Source organism: Taudactylus pleione, unplaced genomic scaffold (assembly GCF_031769625.1).
Source record: "Taudactylus pleione unplaced genomic scaffold, aTauple2 ptg000372l, whole genome shotgun sequence".
NCBI lineage: Eukaryota > Metazoa > Chordata > Amphibia > Anura > Myobatrachidae > Taudactylus > Taudactylus pleione.
Window position 1 is genome coordinate 17,022,903 of NW_028284773.1, and position 14,311 is coordinate 17,037,213.

The window sequence follows — 14,311 nt, forward strand, 5'->3', positions numbered from 1 at the left end:
TGCCCCCAGGCTGGCCCCTTATGCAGTGCCCCCAGGCTTAAATAGTGCCCCCAGACCCTTCCTGGTCCCAGCCCAGAACTTACCTTTACTTGCTCGCCGCTCGCGCTCCCACTCCCGTTGCCTCACGCTGACTGGATCTAACTAGATCCAGCAGGCGTGCGGGGCAGGCTCCTCACGTCGCGGCTGACGTCATGACGTCACCCGTGTAATGCATCACTGTGAACGCTTGTCTCTGAAGCGATCGGAGGCTTCTTTAGCCTCCGGTCACTTCAGAGGCCAGTGTCCCGCGGCAGGCTTTCTGCCGGGCGATGCGCCTGCAGAAAACGGCCTGGGGAGAACTCTGATTTTATATATATATATATATATATATATATATATATATATAATACAGCAAGGTCTGGCACTCCCTATAGGAAAGGCAACTTGGCCGGGTGCCCGCAAGTAAATGTGAACAATCTTACGTGGGAAGCAGCACTCCTGGCACATATGAGGCTTGAGACAGCGTATAGTAGGTCCTACTATACGCTGTCTCAAGCCTCATATGTGCCAGGAGTGCTGCTTCCCACGTAAGATTATATATATATATATATATAGATATATATATATATATATATATATACACACACACACATGTGCACACACACAGAAAGAAAGGGGCAGTGCTCAGAGATATTCCATTAGAGACCTCACGGGTTGATCGCAGGTCTCGAATATCCCTTTTACACCAGAGCTAAAATACAGGTTACTGCAGGGTTAACCCAGGTAGCCCCTTGGTGTACAAGGGGACACGGTTGGATTCCTGGTTGGAGTACCCTGGCAATCCAACCCAGGTAACCTGCAGGGTTTAACACCGGAATAACCCGTGAAACCTTGCCGTGTAAACTGCGCGATCCGGGTCGTGCTGCATGCCTGCCGATTGGCCGGCTTCAGTGGAGCTTGGAGATAACGTCATCTCCAAGCTTTCACTTCAACGCCGGACAAGCCGGGTCACTGCAGACCCGATTTAGGTGTGAACGGCGCCAACACAGGAATATCCTGGGTCGGTGCCTGGAAAATTTCGGGTCTGATCCGGATTGGAAACCTGTTCCAACCTCCGGGTCAGACCCGGAATTTAGGTATAAAAGCAGTACAATTGAATAGCTCTGAGCACTTTACCTGGGAGCAGAGACTGTTCGACACAACCCACAGGTAATTGAATCTGACCTTTAGTGGAGAATATCGATGTGTATGAGCAAATATGTGCTTTTGTTGCACATTATAAAATCAAATGAACATTATCATTAAAAAAGTTAAAACAACTGTATTTCTTGACACTTGTTTGCTATAATCAAAAGGTTACACTTTAAAAATATAAAAAATAAAGTAGTATTTTCAACATATTAGTGTCTGTAAATAGTTTTCATCCCTTTGGCATTTTTCACATCTTATGTTTTTTAAGGAGTACAAATTTATTGTGAAATTCTTATTACTGATCACAACAAATTACTGTTCTGTCAAATTAATTAAAACAAGAGGTGAACACTTATGAGGTTCCCAGACACAGTCCTCAAGGCACCCCAACAGTTCAGGTTATAGAGAGATCCATGGTTGAGCACAGTGGTTAAATGAAATTGACTGAGGTACTAATTACCGTATATACTCGAGTATAAGTCGACCCGAATATAAGCCGAGGTACCTACTTTTACCCCAAAAAACTGGGAAAACTTACTGACTCGAGTATAAGCCTAGTGTGGGAAATGGCAGCAGCTGGTAGTGCCCCCAGTAGTAATTCCCCCTGGTTGTGCCCCCAGTAGTAATCCCTCCTGGTAGTGCCCCCAGTGGTAATTCCCCCTTTCAGTGCCTCCAGTAGTAATCCCCCCCTGGTAGTACCCCCAGTAGTAATCCCCCCTTTTAATGCCCCCTGTAGTAATCATCCACTGGTAGTGCCCCCTGTAGTAATCCCCCCCCTGGTAGTGCCCCCTGTAGTAATCCCCCCCTTGTAGTTCCCCCAGTGGTAATCCCCCCTTTTAGTTCCCCCTGTAGTAATCGCCCCCTGATAATGCCCCTTGGTAGTGCCCCCTGTAGTCATCGCCCCCTGGTAGTGCCCCCTGTAGTCGTCGTCCCCCCCCCCCCCCCCCCCTAGTAGAGAGAGACGTGAAAAGAATTAACACTTACCTTAAACTGCCGCTCCTGGTCCCGCCGCTGTCCGCTCCTCCGGCCGCTTTGCATGGGAGAGACGTCGTCATGACGACGTGTCTCCCATCACCCACTGCGGGAGCCGGAAGATGGCTCCCGCAGTGGGAGCAGCAGCAGCCGCTGAGAGTCTGACAGACTCTTAGCGGCTGCTGATTACACCAAACACGCAGCTGCCGAGTATAAGCCGAGGGGGTACTTTTTCAGCACATTTTTTGTGCTGAAAAACTCGGCTTATACTCGAGTATATACGGTAAGTCATTTGTCATCAAGCATGGATATCCTTAAAACTTTGATTGTTAGGGTGCCTTGAGAACCGGGTTTGGGAGGTCTGGTTATGCAATCATTTGTCTTTGTGTGTGTGTGTATATATGTATATACGTGTGTGTGTGTGTGTATGTGTATATATATATATATATATATATTATAGCAAAGGTACTGATAAAACGCTACAACCACAGTGTCTGTATAAGTGTCTTTATTTTCATAAAAAGGTCCTTCAGAAAGTCCACTTCAAATACACTCCCTGTATTTCAGGTGGCAGCTGTATGTTCTCCTGAGAGAGCATCATTGTAGCGTCTCAGATGACGATAAATACTAGGAAAGGGTGAGAAACAAGCACTCTGGTGTAATAATTTAGTAATAAAAGCTGAGGAGATGAGTAATATGCGTACCGCAATGTAGTCGTGTAAAAGCACATCAAAGTAGGTATTTATGAAACCAGCAGGATCATCCCTCCAAGCACCATCAGAGGATTACCAGGATGCACCTGATCTTTTTAAACCGATCCCTTCAGTTCCTCAAAGTCTCTGTGCTCAGCCATTCTGTGTGTTTTATTAATGCGGATACAAAGAATATTCACTCCCATGTATTTTGCTAGGAGTTTATTTGTACACCCCACATATAAATATATAAAAAATAGAATAAAATCTTAAAGAAAGTACTGGTACAGTGCTATGCCCTCAACGCGTTTCATTTTACGCCCAGGATTACGCTGGACTTAATCAGGAGCACAGAGACTGTGAGGAACAGAAGAGATCTGTTTGAAGACATCAGATGCATCCTGGTAATCCTCTAATGGTGTTTGGGGGGATGATCCTGCTGGTTCCATAAAGACCCACTCTGGTGAGTTTTATACCACTATATTGCAGTACTAATATTACTTATTTTCCCAGCTTTTATTACTAAATTATTACACCAGAGAGTGCACATATATAAAGAAGACAAATGATTGCATAAGTGTTCAGCTCTTGCTTGAAGCACATTTAGCTGCGATTATAGAGCATAGTCTATTCTACACTGCAGTTATCCATTGCAAGAAGGACTGATTGCTTTTTATTGTTGCTGTGTTTTTGTTTTAGTAATACATTTATGATTTCATAACATTCTCTCATTAATTACTTAGAGCCCTGTTTGATTACGACAAGACTAAAGACAGTGGCCTTCCGAGCCAAGGACTTAACTTCAAGTTTGGTGATATTCTACACGTCGTTAATGCCTCTGATGATGAATGGTGGCAGGCTCGCCAAGTCACAGCAGATGGAGAAAGTGAAGAGATAGGAGTCATTCCTAGCAAGCGCAGGTGCTCTATATTATAGTTACCAGTTCCTTTGCTTCCCTCTGATATTGCAAAGCCCTCAAATATCCACTCTATCCTACATCTCCAACCTGATTTCTGTCCACACTCACTCGAGTCCTCTCTCTCACTCTTCCATTGACTGCCAGCTCGCCTCCACTTAGGTCACCTGCTCACACTCCACCTACTGCCACCTCACCGCCTCTAACTTCCACATCCAATATTTCTCTCATGTTGCTTTTCTACTCTGGAACACTCTTCAGCTCTCTATCAGACTTTATGCCAGCCTCCAAACCTTCAAACAAGCCCTCAAGACTCACTATTTTAAACAAGCCTCCTTATAATTCTCTACTCAGCACCTCTGACCACACATCTACCTTCTCTCCCAATTTACTATCCTTGTTGCATCCCTCCTGCTTAGACCTATATTCAATTTGAAGCGAAAAGTCTGAGGTCGGACTTTTCGCCATCATTGCCGTTTTTGGAGGGGATAAAGTATCGGGCACGTGCTCATATTCAATTAGGAATCGGCGAAAAACGTGACCTGGCGGAAAGGTAAGTATCAAAGTCCTGTCACTTTTGGGGAAATCAGCCTGTCACCCCCTAAAAGATAGTCTGACATGGGGGAATCACTATGGGTACCCCTGAATTGGCCTGCTAAAGGTAATTGGGGTTTTTAAACAGCCGCGGCAGGTGCATAAATGCGTCCTGTATTTTTTTTGAAAAATAAGTAGTCCCATCAAATTTGGGGTACATGAAAATGGGTACAAGCATATTTTTATGTCCCTAAAATGATTTTTAAAAATTCTTCAGAAATCCACCTGCCGCAAGCACCCGCATTCTAGAAAACACCTGCCGCATACTTGGGGACCCCCCTGAGTCAGTTTCGCTAGTATTTAAGGTTGTCCCCCAACTTTTTCTTTTCCCCAAAACAAAACCACTTTTTTAGGGGTGTCCTATGCTAATTTGTGTTAAAAATTGACAGATTACTTTAAGGGGACATTCCAAAGGTTGCAGGCTATTTTTTTTTATTATTTTTTTTAATTTTGCACCCCAAAACCCCAATTCTGCACTTTTTTTCACCACCTATGCAGTGGTGAAAACTTATCCTCGTTTTTTTACAAAGACTTTTCGCACCTGCGAAAAAGTCTTTGAAATTGAATATGGGGATTTGTGAAAATGGCGAAAATTACGTCACAGACAATAAATTATCACCGATAATGGACTTTTCGCTCCAAATTGAATATGGCCCTTAGACTGTAAGCCCTCACAGGCAGAGTCCTGTTCCTTCATTCTCTCCTCCTAGCACTATACCTGTCACCAGTGTGTTTTCACCTGTAACTCCTTTTCCTGACTGGTAACTCTTAAGATGGGCATCCACTATACAATTTTCTGTCAGATATCTGTCCAATCTGGCTGGTTGAAATGAAAACCTGGTAATGTATCGGAGCAAATGATAGTTGATCATATGGTTTTAAACACTGAAAAAGAAACAAAAAAATTGTTCAAATTGGTTCAATTTGTGTGTTTTAACCAATTTGTCTTGAACAACAATTTTTGGCTATTTTCCAGTGTTTGTGGACAGATATCTGACAGAAAATTGTATAGTGGATGGCCAGCTTTAGTTTGACTGTCTGCTTGCTCCCTACTATCACCCCAAATAAGACCCATCATTTCTACAAGACAGTCGCCCAGTCATCTTACCCCTTCACTGTCTTTAGTTTTATTATTGTGTTTCTGGTTATCTTGTGTGTTTATGTAAGATTTGTGTCAGCGTTCTTATCTCTGTATGGTGCTGTATACACTTTATAGTGTCCTATAAATCAAAGGTAATAATATAGCTATACTGTACACCGTGTATATACCTTTCCACATAAGACCATTTAAGATTGTTTACTTATTACCTGTTATTTATATTTAATACATTTCAACATGAACAATTTATTATTTATTTCTTACCCGTTACACGCAGCGTTTAACAGATAATATTCAGTCATTCACATATTTCCCTGCTCCAGTAGAGCTGGCAATCTATATTCCTTAACAAATGCACATACACATACTAGGGTCTTTTTTTGTGGAAAGACAAATAACCTAATAGTATATCTTTGGTTTGCTGGAGGAAATCCACACCTATATGGGGAGAATATACAAACTCCACACAGTTAAGGCCATGGTGGGAATTGAACCCACCCATTAAATCAACCGTACTTCCAGATTACAATGTCCTGAAATAAAAAGTAAATAAATACATAATTAATAATAAAAATAACGAATAATTAGGTATGTATGTATGTGTGTGTGTATATATGTATGTATGTATATATATATATATATATATGTATGTATATATATATATATATATATATATATATATATATCAGGTGCATAAATATTGGGACATTGACAGAATTTTCATATTTTGGCCTCTATTCACCACCACAATGGCTTTTAAATGAAACAAACAAGATGTGCTTTAACTGCAGATTTTCAGATTTAATTTGAGGGTAATTAAATCCAAATCAGGTGAACGGTGTAGGAATTACAACAGTTTCTATATGTGCCTCCCACTTTTTAAGGGGCCAAAAGTAATGGGACAAACTAAACAATCCTAAATCTAACTTTCACTTTTTAATACTTTGTTGCAAATCCTTTGCAGGCAATTACAGCCTGAAGTCTGGAATGCATAGACATCACCAGACGCTGGGTTTCATCCCTGGTGATGCTCTGCCAGGCCTCTACTGCAAATGTCTGCAATTCCTGCTTGTTCTTGGGGCATTTTCCCTTCAGTTTTGTCTTCATCAAGTGAAATGCATGCTCAATCGGATTCAGGTCAGGGGATTGACTTGGCCATTGCATAACATTCCACTTTTTAGCCTTAAAAAAACTCTTTGGTTGCTTTTGCAATATGCGTCGGGTCATTGTCCATCTGCACTGTGAAGCGCCATCCAATGAGTTCTGAAGCATTTGACTGAATATGAGCATATAATATTGCCCGAAACACTTCATAATTAATTCTGCTGCTTTTGTCAGCAGTCACATCATCAATAAATACAAGGGAACCAGTTCCATTGGCAGCCATACATGCCCACGCCATGACACTACTACCACCACCATGCTTCACTGATGAGGTGGTATGTTTTGGATCATGAACAGTTCCTTTCTTTCTCCATACTCTTCTCTTCCCATCACTCTGGTACAAGTTGATCTTTGTCTTATCTGTCCATAGGATGTTGTTCCAGAACTGTAATGGCTTTTTTAGATGTTGTGTGGCAAACTCTAATCTGGTCTTCCTGTTTTTGAGGCTCACCAATGGTTTACATCTTGTGGTGAACCCTTTATATTCACTCTTGTGAAGTCTTCTCTTGATTGCTGACTTTGACACATATACACCTACCTCCTGGAGAGTGTTCTTGATTTGGCCAACTGTTGTGAAGGGGTTTTTCTTCACCAGGGAAATAATTCTTCTGTCATCCACCACCGTTGTTTTCCGTGGCCTTCCGGGTCTTTTGGTGTTGCTGAGCTCTCCGGTGCGTTCTTTCTTTTTAAGAATGTTCCAAACAGTTGATTTTCAACCTAATGATGGCTTGCTTCACTGATAGTGACAGCTCTTTGGATCTCATATTGAGAGTCGACAGCAACTGATTCCAAATGCAAATGTCACACCTAGAATCAACTCCAGACCTTTTACCTGCTTAATTGATAATGAAATAACGAGGGAATAGCTCACACCTGTCCATGAAATAGCTTTTGTTGATAGTCCCATTACTTTTGGCCCCTTAAAATTGGGAGGCACATATAGAAACCGTTGTAATTCCTACACCGTTTACCTGATTTGGATGCAATTACCCTCAAATTAAATCTGAAAGTCTGCAGTTAAAGCACATCTTGTTTGTTTCATTTCAAAGCCATTGTGGTGGTGAATAGAGGCCAAAATATAAAAATCAATGTCCCAATATTTATGCACCTGACTGTATGTGTGTCTGTGTGTATGTATATGTGTGTGTGTGTGTGTATATATATATATATATTATATATATATATATATATATATTTATATACATACATCAAAAGTGGTTGGTGGGATAATTGATTAAATCATGCAGCAATATTGGTCTGGGTTCCAGAGGGTTTTGTAAGCTTTGGGTGAACGTTGTTGAGGGGCAGCGCTTATGTGGTTCAAGAATTTGATAAGCCTGCCAAAAGAAGTAAGTGTGCAGGGAACGTTTGAAGATATGAAGGCTAGTATAAAATCATGTTGTGCGAAGGTGGGGAATCCTACTGACTAGGTGTAGCACAAAATAAGTCCTTTAAATATGAATGGTGAGCAGGTTGAGTGTAAATGGAGGGACTCAGATCTTGTACAGAGCTGAGGAGTCCAGTTTGGGGACATTTTGAAAATAAGCATGGTGTAGCCCCGATTTTCCAATTACCAGCACCGTGCTGAACCCTGCTATTTCTGAAAGCCTAGGGCTATTACCCGCACCACTGGTGGCGGTGGGTGCATGGTCAGTGGTGTAAAAATTTTTTAAATAACCTGTCATTACACACTAGTACTGTAATACAGTAAGTATGGTTTCCAGATAGATCGACAATAAAAAGGTAAACACTCAATAGGTTGACACCAAATGGTTTGGGGTTGTTTATCCCTGGTATGGGTTTTTCTTTCAACATTTTGAAGGTTATTGTTAGGCATTTGGGGGAGGGTTATGGTTATGCTGCTGGAGGGGACAATTAGGTTTAGGCACCAAGCGGGAGGTTTAGAGTTAGGCGCCAGGTGGGAGGTTTAGGGTTAGGCTCCAGGTGGGAGGTTTAGGGTTAGGCACCAGGTGGGAGGTTTAGGGACTAGGGCAGTGGTTCCCAAACGTTTCTGAATCACAGCGCCCTAGACTACCAGCATTGTTTTCACGGCACACCTAAGCCAAAAATTTGTTATTGAGAAATTCTGAAAAAATGTAGTTAAGTGTGCTTACCTGTCATTCTTAGGTTCAGTTATATGGTGGTGGATAGGTTTGCACTTCTTTTTGTCCACATATTTACATTACATTGACCATAAATAATTTGATTTGTTGTTGGACAACCAACCTGAGGCACCCCTACAAGTGTCCTGAGGCACCCCAGGGTGCCACGGCGCACAGTTTGGGAACCGCTGGACTAGGGGGAGGGTTAGGATTAGGGTTAATTTACAAACAAGTGTCGGACATTTCTGTGTCGACCTTTTGCACATGTCGACCATGTTGTGTTAACATGACTGTCTACTGTTCTTTTATACCACTCACAGTGTACACAGTACTGTAGTTTGGGCTCTGGATTTTAATGTTTTTTTTGTTTTTATGAAGACCAGTTGACTGCTACATGGATCAAAGAGGAGCCGATCCAATGGGTTTGGGCAGTATGCCCCCTTCATTGTGCTTGTATTGTCATTATTTTAATAATTTCTTTACAGACTGACTACAGGTACCAGTGTGTCCTTAACCCTTTAACTGACAACGCGTTGCACCACTGTGTACCCCGGCTTTAGAAGAGAAGATCCGTTCTGCACAAGTGCAGAATGGATCTCCTCTGACTTCCCGGACCCCCGGAAGTTATGCGGCGGTCTATGACTGCCGGTATCGCACCTCAGAGTGTAGTGCGAATGACATTGTGGAGCTCATGCGCCAGAGAACTTAGTTCTGTAAGTGCAGAGATCAACTGCAGCAGGGGGGGACTGATCATTTGTCCCCTCCAGACACACACGCTCTGCTACTCTCTGCATGGGGGGGAGGGATAAAATCAAGCAGTATGATGCTGGAGGGGGGAAAATAATAAACAATAGACTGGTCACAAGTAGGGGGTGAAAAAGACAGGCTTTTTACAGCAGGGATTGGTTTAAAAAAGTTGTTTTTTAATTATTTTTTTTTACTACTAAGGGGTTGTGGTGGTGTACTATTATTAGGATTTATTGCCAATGGGGGTTGGAAGTTATTTCACGTGGGGGGGGATGGGGTTGAAAAACACCGCCTAGATATATTTTTTTTATTAAATATTTCAATATACTGTATTATTAAAAATACTTTTCAAATTTTGTAAATAAAAAAAATTGTCAGTTAAGTGGTTAGTATCCGGGCACTTGTAGTGTCATTATAAAGAACGATATTATTTTCTAGAATTTTTTTACATCATTAAACCCACACCTACCACCACCAGAGGTGTGGGGAATAGTTCCGAGCTTTCAGCCCAGGCCCGGTGGTTCCTCAGGAGGGGAGACCCCAATTTTTGGGGAGGTCCTGACTTCTTGAGGAATTGCAGGCCTGGGCTGAACTGTTTGGGGCTGGTTTACAGTCTGACAGGGGTACCCCATGCCAATTCTCCCTGTTATAGCATAAGTTCCCCCAAGCTGGTTCAGCCTGGTGCTGGTTATTGGAAAATTGGGGGGAATCCCACACCGTTTTCCCCCGATTTTCTTTTGGGAGCGAAGTCTGGTCTAATTTTTTCCTATTTTGCTGTGAAGTTTCTGTGGTTTCTATTGGGATTCTCGCTGGACTCCGTTGGGTCCAATAGGAGTGTAGGCAAACCTTTAAAGAAGCTTGGAGGGGCAAGGGAGAGCTGAGAGATGCAGCTGTACTTTGAGTGAGCATGTGCATAAGAATTTAGGTGTGTTTTTTTTTTTTTTTTTAAGAACAGAAGTAATTACTGCGTACTGAATAATAATGGAAATATACCAAGAAAAAGCTTAGATTTTTAGTTGGCAAGAGCACAGGAGACAGGAATAGACTAATTTTATGTGGGTTTAAGTTCTAGAGCAGAGGAGTAAAGTAGGAAGAGAAGAGTGTAGATACTACAACTTTTGTAGGATCAAATGAAGTGAACGTGCCAGAGGGTTCATGGAAGGAATTGAGCTGGTTGCTGGCTGAGGAAGACTGTCAGTTCATGTTGGATCTTATCCAGTGATCTCAAATACGCGTTATAGCGCATTTTTTACCTGGTATTGAGGAACAGGGACTCACTTTTTCAAAATGGGTGGGTCCCCAGGGACACACTCTGCTGCAGCTTATCCCTGGCTCCCTGATGATCTGGCCTGACAGCAGGCTATACAAAGCAGGGGTGGAGACAGGGCAGACTTTATTGGCGCCTTTACTGGACCATGTAGTGGTGCTGTAGTGACATGTGGCTCCTGGATTGAAGACCGCATCCAGTAAATATAAATGGGTAGCCTGTGGGAGTTTGGTGATGAGCAGGGTGACTGGTGCTCAGGGCTGTATGGCGACCGCCGGGACCCACACCCAGGGCCCGGAGTACATGTGTAAGTGGCCCAGAGTGTTTGGGAAGCCTGCTATTGTCTGCTTCAGGGGAGGGGCAGTTGTCTGACGGCTGCTGGGCGGCTCTCTAATACTACGCAATGCTGCCGGTCCGGTAAGTATAGTGACAAGCTGTCTAGCAGAGAATCAGATTGGCTGCCTGTTATTACAGTGCGGCGGAAATGCGGAGCTCAGTGCGGTGAGCAGGAAAGGTCCTGAGACAGCTAATCACACCGATGTACAAAGTGCTGCAGTGCGCAGAATGAGCTTCCCGCAGCTGGTGTACTGTAATGACAGGCAGCTAATCTGATGTCACTGCTGCCGGGCGCTGGGGAGTATGTAGAGTATGGGGTTTTTCTCCTGTGAGGGGCCAGTGTCCGTCTTTTTTTTTTTTTTTATCTGCGCCAGTGTTAAGAAAAAAACAATCTGGGCCAATGTGTTTGTTTGTTTTTTTTCCTGTCAGGGGCCATTGTGTTTTATTTTTTCTTGTGGGGGCCAATGTATTTGATTTTTATCCTGTGGAGGCCAATGTGTTTTTTTTATTGTTTTCCTACCGGGCCAATGTGTGTGTTTTTCTTCATGTGGGGGCCAATGTGTTTGTTTTTTTTCCTACCGGGGCAGTGTCTTCTGCTATATGCTTCATGGTCTATACCTGCTAAATTGTTGGATTTACAGAAAACCTTCATTTAGATGGAACCCACAAAAGGTCAGGCAGGACCCCAGTTTCTTAAAGTGAGGGGTCCCTGGAACCCACATTTGTTTTGGCTCCGCGTGATCACTATTATCCATCTTGAAGTAGGAAGCAAGATCTTGGGCACTGATGCAGTCAATGGGGATGGTGTTGGAGGGATGACTATAGATTTAAATGCATTTAAAAACATTTCAATTGCATAGTTATTGCCATGGCTGATATCAAAGTTAATGTAGAGTGTGAAGGAAAGCTTGGAGCCACTTCCTCAAGGACCATTTATCTGTTTGTGGGGCAGCAATAAAGGAAAATACAATATATAAATTGGTTAGAGGCTGTTGCAGAGAGGTGTAAAGTTGTTGAAAGTTAATAGGTACAATTTCTGCAGGTATAAGAAAGCCTGGTAGAGTTCAATAGCAGGGCGTTTATAGTTATGGAGCCAGTGATAAGGTGGTGATCTCATAGAGGGCAGAGAGTGTTAAGGAAATCAGAAACTGAACATAGGGCCTGATTCAGCAGCGTAAGCAATTGCAACTACGTACGCAGATTGGCCGATTGTTCAGCACTGCTTATGCACTGCGCGTGCACTGCGATTACGCAGGCACATAGGAATCCATTGCAGAGTGAGTGACAGGCCGTCAGCGTTTGGGTGTGGTGACGGGAGAATGGTTGGAGAAACACAGGCGTGTCTGTCCGTTTGATCGCCGTTGCATGGGCGTAAATAAATTACCCACTGCGATTGTATACCCAGCTTGTGTACTCACTGCGTGCGATGAGACTTGCAGTTTCTGCAACTGGTCAGACCTGCTGTAATTGTGCATGAAGGGCCAATGTGCTTCGATGTTACCGATGTATACGCAGGACTGCGAGGTATTACGGATGTGAGAAAGCAGCAGTGGACATCTCTATGGTCGCTGAGCTGTGGCAGGCATTAACATATTTTCGCAGCTGCGTTGCCTGCGATTACACCGCTGCAATTGCAACCAGTACTGAATCAGGCCCAATGTCTACAAGATCGAGGTAGTGGTCATGCCAGTGAGAGAGAATCAGGGCCTGATTCAGACCCGCTCGCGAGCGGGTCGATGGTGGCCCAGTGCACATGCACACGACGGAGCCAGCTCCGTCGTGCGCATGCGCAAGACCCGGATAGCGACGGGCAAGCCGTCGCTACGTGTCTCGTACCAAAGGGGGCGTGCTGTTGATGGTGAGTGCCAGCACGCCCCCTTTGGTGGGCGTGCCGGCGGCGTGGCTGCCCAGACGGAGGCGTTCCCATGGGAACGCCTACCACCTGGGGCCGGCCGTACTGACATCACAAGTGATGTCAGTGGGAGTGCTTTCGGCTCCGTTTGAGCCGAAAGCTCTCCAGGGCTTGCGGCAACGAGACCCTACCACAAGGGCCTCGTCACAAGCCCAATGGTCGCGATGGTCTTGGCCATCGCAACCATCTTCCTGCCAGCTCGCTATAGCTGTGGGTGGTCACCCACAGCTATGCGAGCGGGCAGGAGGCCGTTCAAAAAAAAAAAAAAGGGCCGGCCCTGATTCAGAGCGAGCGCTCTGTCAGAGCGTCCGGCTCTGAATCAGGGCCTCAGTTCACTGTCATGGAGAAGGTTAGAGAGTGTACACATTTACCATGTCCCTCTAAACTACAATCAATGGGGATTTCAGTGCAACGTTGAGTGTTGAAAAGGATGTAAATCGGATAGTATGTGCTTCAAAAGATGTGAACATGAGTGATGGGATATTTGGTAGAACTATGAAATTTGCATTACAGACTTCATATGGCACATTACATGTAAACATTATTTCTTATAGTGGAGATATATTTCCAAATAAATTATAGACCTGGCACCCATTAATGGACCATTAAAAATAAACGCTGCTCTGTTTTTCAAATAGTTATATACTGTATACACTAATTGGTAACTCAGTATTTTGTTAAATTGACTACATAATTTATATGATATGGTCTAATGATTGGCCTAAATGCAGGGCTCACATTTTGAGAGGATTTTTATCAGGGATTGTGGTTTGTTTGTTACCCATTCACACTGATATATGGGTCATTGTCTGAAATTACCTGTAAATCAGCGTATAGGGTACCTTTTATCCCCTTCGCTGTTGAGCCTATTTTGTCACTTTTTGGCTTCGTCATATTCTGTCATCAACATCTGTAATTTATGCAGCACCCACAAAAATTGTACCTTCTTTTTTGTGTAAGACATTGAATTTCCTGAAATTAGCTTTAGTTCGCTTATATATCAACAATAGCCAAACCGAAATGGTCAAAAAAAAGTGGATTCATTTTACTAATGCTTAATGTAGTATGAATATGTGCCATTTTATTCTGGCAACAGGCTGCAATATTGTTTGCAATAATTGTCAAACTTTGTATGTTGCGCTAATTAGAGAATTCAGTGAGATACATCACATTCACCATCCTCTGGTGCTTGTGTTGAGCAGCTTCATCAGTTAGTGCATCGGTTCTCAAACTGGGTCCTCAGGACACCAAACAGAGCATGTTTTCCAGGTCTCCTCACAGAATCACAAGTGAAATTAGCTCCACCTGTGGATCTTTCTAAATGTGTCAGTGAGTAATGA

At 43.3% G+C, this 14,311-nt stretch overlaps 1 protein-coding gene across 25 annotated transcripts in view; it reads left to right on the top strand.

The window, feature by feature from the left end:
• DLG1 (discs large MAGUK scaffold protein 1) overlaps positions 1 to 14,311 on the top strand; it is a 385,534-nt gene that overhangs the window by 333,131 nt on the left and 38,092 nt on the right. For all 25 annotated transcript variants that reach the window (XM_088444821.1, XM_088444828.1, XM_088444822.1 and 22 more), the window contains one exon: positions 3,578 to 3,754. In XM_088444821.1, coding sequence (XP_088300947.1) covers positions 3,578 to 3,754 — 177 coding nt within the window. The remainder of the gene's footprint in view (positions 1 to 3,577; positions 3,755 to 14,311) is intronic.